We start from the raw sequence: 14052 nt of genomic DNA, 5'->3' as shown, positions 1-14052 counted from the left end.
CCTTTCGGTGCCGGAGCGATCGGCGATGAGGGGATGGCCGTTGGTTTCCGCCCATCCCCTCTCGATCGCTCCTGGCCAGTGACGAACTTCCTCCCCTGTGAAAATGTAAACACAGGAGGAGGAAGTGATGTCACACTCCTCGTGGCGGTCTTTTTGAACCGGACAGCGAGGAGTGAAGACGCAAGTAAGTGCACCAACAGTCCACTGACACATAGGTACACACAGGCACACATTTCACCCCAGTCACCCCCCGATCACCCCCCCGATCGGCCCCCCGCCCCCCCCCCAGTCACAGTGTCACTAATGCAGTGTTCATTTATTTATTGATCACTACATTTAGTGTCAGTTGTGACTGTAAAAAGTGTCAGGGCAGCTAGTGTTAGGCCCCTTTAGGTCCAGGGTAGCCCCCTACCCCCCCCTAATAAAGGTTTAACCCTTTGATTGCCCTCCCAGTTAACCCTTTCACCCTCTTTTACCAGTGTCACTAAGCGATCGTTTTTCTGATCGCTGCAATAGTGTCACTGGTCCCGCTAGGAAGCTAGTTTTTTTTTAGGTTCAACGCCAGGTTTTTATACCGTTAGGTACCCCGATATATAACCTAATAAAGGTTTTAACCCTTTGATTGCCCCTAGAGTTAACCCTTTCACCAGCGATCGCTGCATAAGTGTCACTGGTGACGCTGGTTAGCCAGTTAGTTATTTAGTTATTTAGGTTCCCCGTCAGCTTTTTATAAAGCTTCAGGTACCCCCATATAAATACCCAATAAAGGTTTTAACCCCTGATTGCCCTTAGTTAACCCTTTCACCAGTGATCACCGTATAAGTGTTACGGGTGACGCTGGTTTGGTAGTTCGCTTTTTATAGCATCAGGGCACCCGCCATTTATTACCTAATAAAGGTTTAACCCCCTGATCACCCGGCGGGTGATATAAATTTGGTTTTAGGGTCAGAAAGGGTCTGCGTCGCCCCAGGCAGTGCTAGGTTAGTGCCAGCACCGCTAACACCCACGCGCAAAGCATACACCTCCCTTAGTGGTATAGTATCCGAACAGATCAATATCTGATCTGATCAGATCTATACTAGCGTGCCCAGCAATTTAGGGTTCTAAAAAAACGCATTGTTAGCAGGATCAGCCCAGATACCTGCTAGCACCTGCGTTTTGCCCCTCTGCCCAGCCCAGCCCAGCCCAGCCCACCCAAGTGCAGTATCGATCGATCACTGTCACTTACAAAACACAACACACATAACTGCAGCGTTCGCAGAGTCAGGCCTGATCCCTGCGATCGCTAACAGTTTTTTTTGGTAGCGTTTTATACAGTCGCTGACAGGCTAGGTGCTTTTTTACCTGTGAGTCTCACTACTGTACCCCTAAATTTAGAGCCCAAAATGGCAAAGCGAAGGTACACTAGTGAAGAGGCCTACACGTTTCTGAGCATGACAGATAGTGAAGAGGAAGACACTGATCTGTCAGAATCAGGCTCAGAATACGAACCTGTAGAGGACAGCGCCTCCATGTCAGATAGCTCTGACGACGAAGAAGAGGTCCCTGCTATTGTCAGGCGTACCCGGCCCCGATTTTCTGATGTTGTTGAGGTGCAGGAACCGGAAGTCCCTCGTATGGAGTATAGAGCCAGTACTAGCGCCGCTCATCCTTTTGGTGAACTGGCAAGCACCAGCGGCCTAGTACACCCTGGGCGTACATCCAGCACTGCAGTATCACGTGGTGACGTGGCGAGTCCCATAAGTGCAGTTCAAGCTGGCGAGGTGGCAAGCACAAGTAGTGTCCCGCTGCCACCAAGAAGAAGAAGACAAAGACAGGCCCGTCGTACCCATAGTGCCCTTCCTGCAGAATTCGCCTATCCCAATTGGGTGCCCACCACTTCTGCAGAACCCGTACTTCCCCCATTCACTGCCCAACCCGGTATTCAGGTGGATACAGATGATTTTACGCCACTCGATTTTTATTCTCTGTATCTCACGGAAGATCTCTATAGATCTATTGTGGACCAAACCAATTTATATGCTGGTCAACGCATCGCCGCTAATCCCCAGTTGCCGTCTCTTGCCAGAGATTGGAAACCAGTTACGGTTTCCGAATTTAAGTCGTTTCTGGGCCTTTCCCTCAACATGGGCACACACAAATTTATGCGGATGCGGGCTTATTGGTCCACGCATCCGGCTGACCACATGCCCCTGTTCTCTAACTCCATGCCCAGGGCACGATACGAGCAGATCTTGCGGTTCTTGCACTTCAGTGACAATGAACTTTGTCGTCCACGTGGAGACCCTGAATACGATCGGCTCTACAAAATTCGGCCCCTCATAAACCACTTCAACCAACGTTTTGCAGACTTGTTTATTCCCCAAAAAGTTGTCTGCGTTGATGAGTCCCTGGTTAAGTTTACTGGTCGCTTGTCATTCAAACAGTACATTCCCAACAAGCGTACCAGGTACGGGGTCAAGCTCTATAAGTGCTGTGACAGGGCCACAGGCTATGCATGGAGCTTTATGGTTTATGAGGGTAAAGATAGTTACGTAGAGCCGGAGAACTGCCCTGATTACATAGGAAGCGCTGGCAAGATAGTGTGGAAATTGGTGTCACCCTTATTCGGAAAGGGGTACCACTTGTACGTGGACAACTATTACACCAGCGTGCCACTGTTTAGTCATTTATTTGATAATCAGATTGGAGCATGTGGCACCGTGCGACCTAATCGCCGGGGCTTTCCCCAGCGGCTTGTAGATTCCCGTCTTAGGCTGGGGGAGAGAGCCTGCTATCGGTGTAATAATTTGCTCGCTATGAAGTGGAGGCATAATAAGAATGTTTTCGTTCTTACCTCCCTTCATGCAGACACGACGGTCCAAATTTCTACGGCGACTGGTATTGTGGAGAAACCCCTCTGTGTCCACGAATATAACAAAAATATGGGAGGGGTGGACCTCAATGACCAGATGTTAGCGCCGTATCTAACTTCCCGTAAGACCAGACGCTGGTACAAAAAAGTGTCTGCTTACTTATTTCAATTGGCTTTGCTGAATGCTTTTGTGCTATACAAAGCTTCAGGCGGAACATTAACCTTTCTTTTCTTCCAAAGAGAGGTTGTCACAGAGCTTCTGTTTCCAGACGGTTCTGTACCTCACCATTCCCAACCAAATGCAGTAAGCCGGCTGTATGAGAGGCATTATTCTTATGTCCTCCCGAGTACCCCTACCCAACGAGCCCCCCAAAAAAGATGTCGTGTCTGTAGCAAGCGCGGATATAGGCGTGACACCCGTTCTTATTGTCCACGCTGTCCTGGCCAGCCTGGTCTTTGTCAGGGTGAGTGTTTTGAACGCTACCACACACTAGTGAAGTATTAGCGTAGGGTACAGCATTTCACAGGCTAGGCACACTAACACAGGGTCTCCCAAGATGCCATCGCATTTTGAGAGACCCGAACCGTTACAGTTACAGTTTACAGTTCAAAAAAAAGTGTATAAAAAAAAAAAAAAAAAAAAAAAAAGTAAAATAAAAAAACCAAAAAAAATAAAAAATATAAAAACCAAAAATAGTTGTCGTTTTATTGTTCTCTCTCTCTCTCTCTCTCTCTCTCTCTCTCTCTCTCTCTCTCTCTCTCTCTCTCTCTCTCTCTTCTCTCAAATTTTTTATACTTTACTGTTTACTGTGTTATTGTTAACCATTTTTCATGTTTTCAGGTACGCCATTCAGCTGCAGCGTGGATTTATTTATCTTGACAGCAACAGCGTTTGCTCCCACGATACATAAAGCCGCGACTCCAGTGCTGTAGGAGGTGATTTCACCACCACAGTTAAAAAAGAGCATATATGCCGAAGCATGGGGGCATAAGGGGTGGAGGAGCGATTTTGCTCCTAATGCCGCGTACATACGGTCAAAATTCCGACGGAGGGCTTGCCCGTGGAAAAGTTTGAACGTATGTACGCAGCATAACTTTTTTGCGGGAGGATGCCCCCATGCTTCGGCATATATATATTTTAGGCACAGGTTGTGTTAAAAAATGTTTTATTTTTTACTGTTTTTTTTGGCAATTGCTTTGCAGGTATGGTATGGTAAGGTTTTACTGGGATGTTACTTTGTTTTAACGTTAACCATAATTTGCTTAGCAGGTACGCCATTCAGCTGCAGCGCGGATTTATTTATCTTGACAGCAACAGCGTTTGCTCCCACGATACATAAAGCCGTGACTCCAGTGCTGTAGGCGGTGATTTCACCACCACAGTTAAAAAAGAGCATATATGCCGAAGCATGGGGGCATAAGGGGTGGAGGAGTGATTTTGCTCCTAATGCCGCGTACATACGGTCAAAATTCCGACAGGGGGCTTGCCCATGGAAAAGTTTGAACGTATGTACGCGGCATAACTTTTTTGCGGGAGGATGCCCCCATGCTTCGGCATATATATATTTTAGGCACAGGTTGTGTTAAAAAATGTTTTATTTTTTACTGTTTTTTTTGGCAATTGCTTTGCAGGTATGGTATGGTAAGGTTTTACTGGGATGTTACTTTGTTTTAACGTTAACCATAATTTGCTTAGCAGGTACGCCATTCAGCTGCAGCGCGGATTTATTTATCTTGACAGCAACAGCGTTTGCTCCCACGATACATAAAGCCGTGACTCCAGTGCTGTAGGCGGTGATTTCACCACCACAGTTAAAAAAGAGCATATATGCCGAAGCATGGGGGCATAAGGGGTGGAGGAGTGATTTTGCTCCTAATGCCGCGTACATACGGTCAAAATTCCGACAGGGGGCTTGCCCATGGAAAAGTTTGAACGTATGTACGCGGCATAACTTTTTTGCGGGAGGATGCCCCCATGCTTCGGCATATATAAATGGTGCATGTATGTCCATCATTAGAAGTGGGTGGATGAAGGGAGGTATCTAATGGTGGGCATACCCACCGATCAATCTCTTTTTTTTCGTTCAGACAACATGACTCTCAGTAAATAGCTTGGGGTGTCTACTTTCCAAAATGGGGTAATTTGGGGGGATTTTGTGCTATTTTGGCATTTTATGGCCTTTGCACCCTTAGAAATCCTGAAGGTGGTGATTGGTTTTCGGGGTGCCGTACGCGACTAGACTCCCAAAAAGTCCCACACATGTGGTATCCCCATACTCGGGAGAAGTAGCCGAATATATTTTGGGGTGCAATTCCACATATAACCATAGCATGTGTGAGCAATATATCATTTAGTGACTACTTTGTGCAAAAAAAAAAAAGTTTGTAATATTCCCGCAACTTGTGGCAAAATATAAAATATTCCATGGACTCAACATGCCTCTCAGTAAATAGCTTGGGGTGTCTACTTTCCAAAATGGGGTCATTTTGGGGGGTTTTGTGCTATTTTGGCTTTTTATGGCCTTCGAAACTGTGATAGGTAGTGAGGGGTAAAATCAAAAATTTGCACCCTTAGAAATCCTGAAGGTGGTGATTGGTTTTCGGGATGCCGTGCGCGACTATACTCCCAAAAAGTCCCACACATGTGGTATCCCCGTACTCGGGAGAAGTAGCGGAATATATTTTGGGGTGCAATTCCACATATAACCATGGCATGTGTGAGCAATATATCATTTAGTGACAACTTTTTGTACATTTTTTTTTTTTTTTTTTTTTTAGTCATTATTCAATCCCTTAGGACAAAAAAAATAAATATTCAATGGGCTCAACATACCCATCAGCAGTTTCCTTGGGGTGTCTACTTTCCAAAATGGGGTCATTTGGGGGGGTTTTGTGCCATCTTGGCATTTTATGGCCGTCAAAACTGTGATAGGTAGTGAGGAGTAAAATAAAAAAATTATGCCCTTAGAAATCCTGAAGGCGGTGCTTGGATTTCGGGGTCCCGTACGCGGCTAGGCTCCCAAAAAGTCCCACACATGTGGTATCCCTGTACTCAGGAGAAGCAGCAGAATGTATTTTGGGGTGTCATTTCACATATGCCCATAGCATGTGTGAGCAATATATCATTTAGTGACAACTTTGTGCAAAAAAAAAAAAGTTTGTAATATTCCCGCAACTTGTGGCAAAATATAAAATATTCCATGGACTCAACATGCCTCTCAGTAAATAGCTTGGGGTGTCTACTTTCCAAAATGGGGTCATTTTGGGGGGTTTTGTGCTATTTTGGCTTTTTATGGCCTTCGAAACTGTGATAGGTAGTGAGGGGTAAAATCAAAAATTTGCACCCTTAGAAATCCTGAAGGTGGTGATTGGTTTTCGGGATGCCGTGCGCGACTATACTCCCAAAAAGTCCCACACATGTGGTATCCCCGTACTCGGGAGAAGTAGCGGAATATATTTTGGGGTGCAATTCCACATATAACCATGGCATGTGTGAGCAATATATCATTTAGTGACAACTTTTTGTACATTTTTTTTTTTTTTTTTTTTTTAGTCATTATTCAATCCCTTAGGACAAAAAAAATAAATATTCAATGGGCTCAACATACCCATCAGCAGTTTCCTTGGGGTGTCTACTTTCCAAAATGGGGTCATTTGGGGGGGTTTTGTGCCATCTTGGCATTTTATGGCCGTCAAAACTGTGATAGGTAGTGATAGGTAGTGAGGAGTAAAATAAAAAAATTATGCCCTTAGAAATCCTGAAGGCGGTGCTTGGATTTCGGGGTCCCGTACGCGGCTAGGCTCCCAAAAAGTCCCACACATGTGGTATCCCTGTACTCAGGAGAAGCAGCAGAATGTATTTTGGGGTGTCATTTCACATATGCCCATAGCATGTGTGAGCAATATATCATTTAGTGACAACTTTGTGCAAAAAAAAAAAAGTTTGTAATATTCCCGCAACTTGTGGCAAAATATAAAATATTCCATGGACTCAACATGCCTCTCAGTAAATAGCTTGGGGTGTCTACTTTCCAAAATGGGGTCATTTTGGGGGGTTTTGTGCTATTTTGGCTTTTTATGGCCTTCGAAACTGTGATAGGTAGTGAGGGGTAAAATCAAAAATTTGCACCCTTAGAAATCCTGAAGGTGGTGATTGGTTTTCGGGATGCCGTGCGCGACTATACTCCCAAAAAGTCCCACACATGTGGTATCCCCGTACTCGGGAGAAGTAGCGGAATATATTTTGGGGTGCAATTCCACATATAACCATGGCATGTGTGAGCAATATATCATTTAGTGACAACTTTTTGTACTTTTTTTTTTTTTTTTTTTTTTGTCATTATTCAATCCCTTAGGACAAAAAAAATAAATATTCAATGGGCTCAACATACCCATCAGCAGTTTCCTTGGGGTGTCTACTTTCCAAAATGGGGTCATTTGGGGGGGTTTTGTGCCATCTTGGCATTTTATGGCCGTCAAAACTGTGATAGGTAGTGATAGGTAGTGAGGAGTAAAATAAAAAAATTATGCCCTTAGAAATCCTGAAGGCGGTGCTTGGATTTCGGGGTCCCGTACGCGGCTAGGCTCCCAAAAAGTCCCACACATGTGGTATCCCTGTACTCAGGAGAAGCAGCAGAATGTATTTTGGGGTGTCATTTCACATATGCCCATAGCATGTGTGAGCAATATATCATTTAGTGACAACTTTGTGCAAAAAAAAAAAAGTTTGTAATATTCCCGCAACTTGTGGCAAAATATAAAATATTCCATGGACTCAACATGCCTCTCAGTAAATAGCTTGGGGTGTCTACTTTCCAAAATGGGGTCATTTTGGGGGGTTTTGTGCTATTTTGGCTTTTTATGGCCTTCGAAACTGTGATAGGTAGTGAGGGGTAAAATCAAAAATTTGCACCCTTAGAAATCCTGAAGGTGGTGATTGGTTTTCGGGATGCCGTGCGCGACTATACTCCCAAAAAGTCCCACACATGTGGTATCCCCGTACTCGGGAGAAGTAGCGGAATATATTTTGGGGTGCAATTCCACATATAACCATGGCATGTGTGAGCAATATATCATTTAGTGACAACTTTTTGTACTTTTTTTTTTTTTTTTTTGTCATTATTCAATCCCTTAGGACAAAAAAAATAAATATTCAATGGGCTCAACATACCCATCAGCAGTTTCCTTGGGGTGTCTACTTTCCAAAATGGGGTCATTTGGGGGGGGTTTGTACTGCCCTGCCATTTTAGCACCTCAAGAAATGAGATAGGCAGTCATAAATTAAAAGCTGTGTAAATTCCAGAAAATGTACTCTAGTTTGTAGACGCTATAACTTTTGCGCAAACCAAAAAATATACGCTTATTGACATTTTTTTTACTAAAGACATGTGGCTGAATAAATTTTGCCCTCAATGTATGACTAAAATTTAGTTTATTCGATTTTTCTTATAACAAAAAGAAGAAAATATCATTTTTTTTCAAAATTTTCGCTCTTTTTCCATTTATATCGCAAAAAATAAAAATCGCAGAGGCAATCAAATACCATCAAAAGAAAGCTCTATTTGTGGGAAGAAAAGGACGCAAATTTCGTTTGGGTGCAATATTGCATGACCGCGCAATTACCAGTTAAAGCAGCGCAGTGCGAAATTGCAAAAACACCTCTGGTCCTTAAGGTATTTATTGGTCCGAGGCTGAAGTGGTTAAAAAGTCAGCTGCTGAAGACATTTAAGGCTGAACTCCACTTTAACCCTTTGACCACTCTAGATGTTAAACCTCTTCCCACCCAGTGTCTGCCGACATGTTGCTAATTGTCGCCATATGAGAGTTTTATACTTTACCATAGTTTTTGGATCTGTAATTTGTGTACAAATATACGCTTATTGGTTTTTTTTTTTTTTTTTACCAACGATATGTAGCAGAATACATATCAGCCCAAATTTATGAAAAATATATATTTTTTTCTAACATTTTTCTAAAATTGTCAGTCTTTTGTTTATAGCACAAAAAGATAAAATGCAGTGGTGATCAAATACCACCAAAAGAAAGCTCTTATTTGTGGGGGATAATATAGAATTATTTGCATACAGCGGTGCATCAGCGCACAATGGACAGTTATAGAGGAAGTAAACCCTGATGGGTTTTACTTCCTCTTTGTTTCCCTGCAAAGGTAAAACGCATAATGTACTATGCATCGCATAGTAGCCCATTGTGTGTCACTTACCTGACACAGAATCCAGCGATGTCACCGATGTCCCCTCTTCCACGAAGAGCCCATCTTCCTTCCGGGTATCAAGGCTCAAGCGCTGTGATGACGTCATGCGCGAGGGAGCTGCTGCTAACAGCATGATCGGTGCGCCTGCTCACTGTTGTCTATGGCATATGCGCCATAGACAACAGTGCCTGTCTTTTGCAAATATCTCCTAAACAGTGTAGGTTTAGGAGATATTTCTTGCACCTACAGCTAAGCCTTAATCTAGGCTTACCTGTAGGAAAAAGTGGTCTGTAAGGGTTTACAACCACTTTAAAGTAAAGCAGTGCCATATCTCACACAAAAAAATGGCCTAGTCAGGAAAGGGGGGGGGGGCTAAATCTTCCGAAGGTGAATTGGTTAATAGGTGCATTTATTTGGACAAAGTCATAAAGAAAAAAAAAAAAAGGCAGAGAGAGAAAGGGCCCCATAATAGTTGCAGCTACACCGATTGTAGTGTGTACTGAGCTGTGAGCCACACCCAAGCAGTCTAGCCGCTCCTCTTCCTCTGCAGGGGATGACAAGTCCCAGGCAGACCTACCTACACTTCTGAAATGCTCCAGGCACCCTCACACGCAATACACAGAAAACCACGAATATATTCTATCCTGTGCTTCAGGTAAAACAAGCCAACTTACCAACTACAAGTTCACAACCTGCGCAACTCAGCTCCGTGTCCGCCATTCTCCTTACCTCGCTCCGCACCTCCCCACGTGGTCAAAGGCGCCCAGAAGAGCGGTACAGCCAATCACAGTAGACTTCCTTTGCGTCATGTGACAAGATTATCCAATACAGAACAGCGCGCAGCTTTCTTGCCCTACGTTGTTCTGTGCTGGAACTTGTGAGGAGATTGATTGCAGGGAGTTTAGTAGTTAGAGCAAGCGCACTGCTTAGTGTTTGAAGCCCAGGTCCAACTATCCTTGTATATACATTACTGACTTATTGTTGCTGTTATGAGCTGCTAGTCAGAGAGTTTGCTGTTTTTTTTACATTAAACCTTAGGTCCCTTTCACACTGGGGTGGTGGGTGTATCAGCGGTAAAACGCCGCTATTTTTAGTGGCGCTTTACCATCATTTTTTTGGCGCTATTCAGCTGCCAGCGAGGACGCTTTTACCCCCCCCCCCCCCCACTGGTGGCCAAGAAAGGGTTAAAACCACCGCAAAGCACTGTTGCAGCTATGCCGGTGTTCTGATATATAGCATCAGGCCATCTAGAAGTGTCCGCCCTGTACTGTGCAGGTACAGCGCTTGCGCGGTACGGAGCAGGAGATTTGGAAAATCTCTGAAGATGACTGGCGCCTGCACTGTGAGTCGAGGTGCAAGCCCCACCATCCAAGTGGACATAGGGCTGCACATTTTAGAGGGCCCCTCGTGAGTTTGCTTTGCTTGCCACGCTTCAGGCATAGCCTCACTGCGCTAGGCTCGTTTTATTTTAACTCTATGTCCACTTGGATGGTGGAGCTAGAACCTGGACTCATGGCGCAGGCACCGTTTATCTTTGGCTATTTTCGGAATGTGGGTGTCCTGTGTACTGCGCAGTACAATCTCTGAAGCTAAACGGCGCCTGCGCCGTGAGTGGAAGTGGTAGCCCCACCATCCAAGCAGACATAGGGTTATAAAATAAGACGGCCCCTCGCGGGCGAGCTTCGCTCGGCACGCTTCGGGCTTGGCCTTGCTGCGCTCGGCTCTTTTTTATTCATACTCTATGTCCACTTGTATGGTGGAGCTAGAACCTGGACTCATGGCGCAGGCACCGTTTATCTTTGGCTATTTTCGGAATGTGGGTGTCCTGTGTACTGCGCAGTACACAGCGGACACTATCCGATAGGGGACATTATGTGATAGGACACCGGCAGTATAGCCATGCTGCTCCATTGATTTTAATGGGCAGGAGCGGTGTATTCACCGCTCCAAAGATGCTGCTAGCGGGACTTTTTTTTTAGCGTCCTGCCAGCGCACAGCCCCAGTGTGAAAGCCCTCAGGATTTTCACATTGGAGAGGCAGCAATGGCTTTTGAAGGCACTATTTATAGTGTTATAGCGCCTGCAAAGCGCCCCAGTGTGAAAAGGGTCTTAACAATGTCAGATTTGAGGTAACACAAGTATAGCTCCTAACTGTCCCTGATTTTGAGGGACTGTCCCTGATTTGGAGCAATGTCCCTCTTTCCCTCTCACTTGTCCCTCATTTTGGTCTAATCTATATAGAATTCACTTTTTATCTTTGAAAAAGTGCTTCTCAGTGCTAAACCTTTCATCCAATTTCTAAATTGATGCATTTGTAAATTTTAAAAGCCAATATAAATGAATAGTGGTATAAAAAAGCCCTTGGATTTAATTAACCTTTTTTGCTTTATTCTCCTTTAAGGGTGTGTGGCAGGGGTCGTGTCCTATGCCTACATACATTTGCTAGTAGGTGTCCCTCATTCCCATCTCAAAATGTTGGAAGGTATGCACATGCACAAGCCCTGCAAGTGTTCATGTGAAATACTACAATTGTCCATTCAAATGCATGCAGCTGCATTCAAGGGGATTCACAGCTTTTGACAAAAAGGTTTCATGCATGCTAGACGTTTGGCGCCAATGCATGAGATCCTTGCGTTTTGGTACAGACGCACCATCCAGGCCTGCTGCCGGCAGTCTGTAAAACTCTATGAGAGGCTGAAAACTCCTGTGGCTCGTAAACGTGCAACTGGTACTAACATTTAGAGGGTATTTGCCCATGGACAAAAGTTTAGATTCCGGTCGTTCGTCGCTGTGCTTATACTGCCTAAGGTTGGGTTCCTGCTTCCGGTGGACGCGGCTCACAGCAGGGGTCCGATGCGTCCCTGTTTGTCATTTTAGGAATGCATTTTTGCCTGAATTCGTCCCTGAAATGGAGCAAAAGACGCACAGCGTTCCTGTGCAAGCCTCTCCAAAGCCGCAACGGAGATATGTGAACCGGCTCCATAGAGAGCCAATTACAATCTCCTGTCATGGAAACCCACATTTAATTAGAATAGGTGTGAATTCAGCCTAATTCTAAGTACTACTTGGTGCACCCTCCAGTTGCAGTAGCTTTCAGCCTCTCATAGAGCCTTTATCTTCCTCCTACACCAATACTCCGGGGTCTCATGGGGCTAAACGTGCAGTGTGCATAAGGCCAAAGGGCTCCTTTTAGGTCCCATTCACACTACAACACACATAAATTGTGCATCTGTGCTTTTCTATGCGTTTGCATGCATTTTTTTCTGCAAAAGCGTGTTTACTCTGACCTAGTTGGTGTGGGTTGTGAGTTTCATTGTGTTGGTGTACATTAATGCCCTTTAAGGCCCATACACACGATCAGACTTTTTGACAACAAACATGCAAATTAGCTGTTTTGGAGCAACATCCAACCGTGTGTACGCTCCATCGGACAAACTTTTTTGGTTTTCATCTGACTTTTATTGGCTGTGCGAACGGACAAACTTTCTGGCAACAAAAGTCCGATGGAGCAAAGTCTGATCGTGTGCACAGAAAACCATAGGACTTTTGTATAAAGTACAAACAGGCATGCTCAGAACCAATGCAAAAGATCAGACAACAATACAGAAGTTGACCAAAGGTGGCGGTAAAGAGCAACAAAAAAAACATGTGATTTGGTGAAAGTTGGCTGAAAAAGTCCTGCTGTGTGTATGCAATACAAGTTTACGGCCGACGGCCTTTGTACAAAAATCCAAGGGAAAGTTTGTACAAAGTCCTATCGTGTGTATGAGGCTTTACACTCAATAGGATTTTTCAACAACAAAACCGTGGATTTTTTTCCGAAGGATGCTGGCTCAAACTTGTCTTGCATACACACGATCACACAAATGTTGTCGGAAATTCCAAACATCAAGAACGCGGTGACGTACAACACGTACGACGAGCCAAGAAAATTTGAGAGCCTGCTCTCAAACATTTGTTGGCGGAAATTCCGATAACAAATGTTCTATGGAGCATACACACGGTCGGACTTTCCGACAACAAGCTCACATCCAACATTTGTTGTCAGAAAATCCTATCGTGTGTACAGGGCATAAGGCTCCATTCACGCTTGTATGACTCCAAAGTTTCACCGACTTTGGAGGTTTGCAAATTGGACTAAAGCCTCATACACACGATCAGACTTTGTACAAACTTTCCTGTGGATTTTTGTACAAAGGGCGTCGGCCATGAACTTGTATTGCGTACACACGGCAGGACTTTTTCAGCCAACTTTCACCAAATCACATGGTTTTTCTGCTCTTGACTGCCACCTTTGGTCAACTTCTGTATTGTTGTCTGATCTTTTGAATCAGTTCTGAGCATGCGTGTTTGTACTTTGTACAAAAGTCCTAGGGTTTTCTGTACACACAATTGGACTTTGCTCCATCGGACTTTTGTTGTCGGAAAGTTTTTCCATTTGCACAGCCAACAAAAGTGCGATGAAAACCGAAAAAGTTTGTCCGATGGAGCGTGCACACGGTCGGATGTTGCCTTAAAACAGCTAATTTGCATGTTTGATGTCAAAAAGTCCAATCTTGTGTATGGGACCTTTACATGCAGCTTTTGTGCGTTAACATTGAAGTCTTTGGCCCTCAAGTTGCATGAAATTTGGACCAAAGTAGTGCATAAACTACTTTGAAGTTGCTGCAACTTTAAAGCGGAGTTTCACTCAAAAGTGGAATTTCCACTTATGTGATTCCTCCCTCCCTCCGGTGCCACATTTTGCACCTTTTCAAGGGGGGAGCGGGTACCTGGTTTTTACAGGTACCCTGTTCCCACTTCCAAGAGACCGGGTTACTGCGAATTACAACAGCAGCTCTGCCCCCTCCTCCTCCCTCATCTTCTGCTGGGCCAGTGAGAAAGCATAGCGCGCTTCGAGCAGGCGCTGTAGGGACCTGGCCATGAAACTGAAAGGCTACACTGCCGGGTTCCCTTACCCGCAATGGTGGCAGCAGCACCCGACCAGA

General features: G+C 44.7%; 1 protein-coding gene across 3 annotated transcripts in view; it reads right to left on the bottom strand.

Moving 5' to 3' along the window:
* Positions 1-9847, bottom strand: part of RNF17 (ring finger protein 17) — an 881806-nt gene extending 871959 nt beyond the window's left edge. For all 3 annotated transcript variants that reach the window (XM_077483977.1, XM_077483979.1, XM_077483978.1), the window contains exon 1: positions 9740-9847. In XM_077483977.1, coding sequence (XP_077340103.1) covers positions 9740-9785 — 46 coding nt within the window. In that variant the 5' untranslated portion in view covers positions 9786-9847. The remainder of the gene's footprint in view (positions 1-9739) is intronic.
* Positions 9848-14052: the final 4205 nt, after the last annotated feature.

This window comes from Lithobates pipiens, unplaced genomic scaffold, assembly GCF_037356315.1.
Source record: "Lithobates pipiens isolate NorthernLeopardFrog02 unplaced genomic scaffold, aLitPip1_a1.2 Scaffold_16, whole genome shotgun sequence".
Taxonomy (NCBI): Eukaryota; Metazoa; Chordata; class Amphibia; order Anura; family Ranidae; genus Lithobates; species Lithobates pipiens.
The sequence above is the reverse complement of the archived record's forward strand: the minus strand, read 5'-3'. Positions and strand labels throughout refer to the sequence as shown.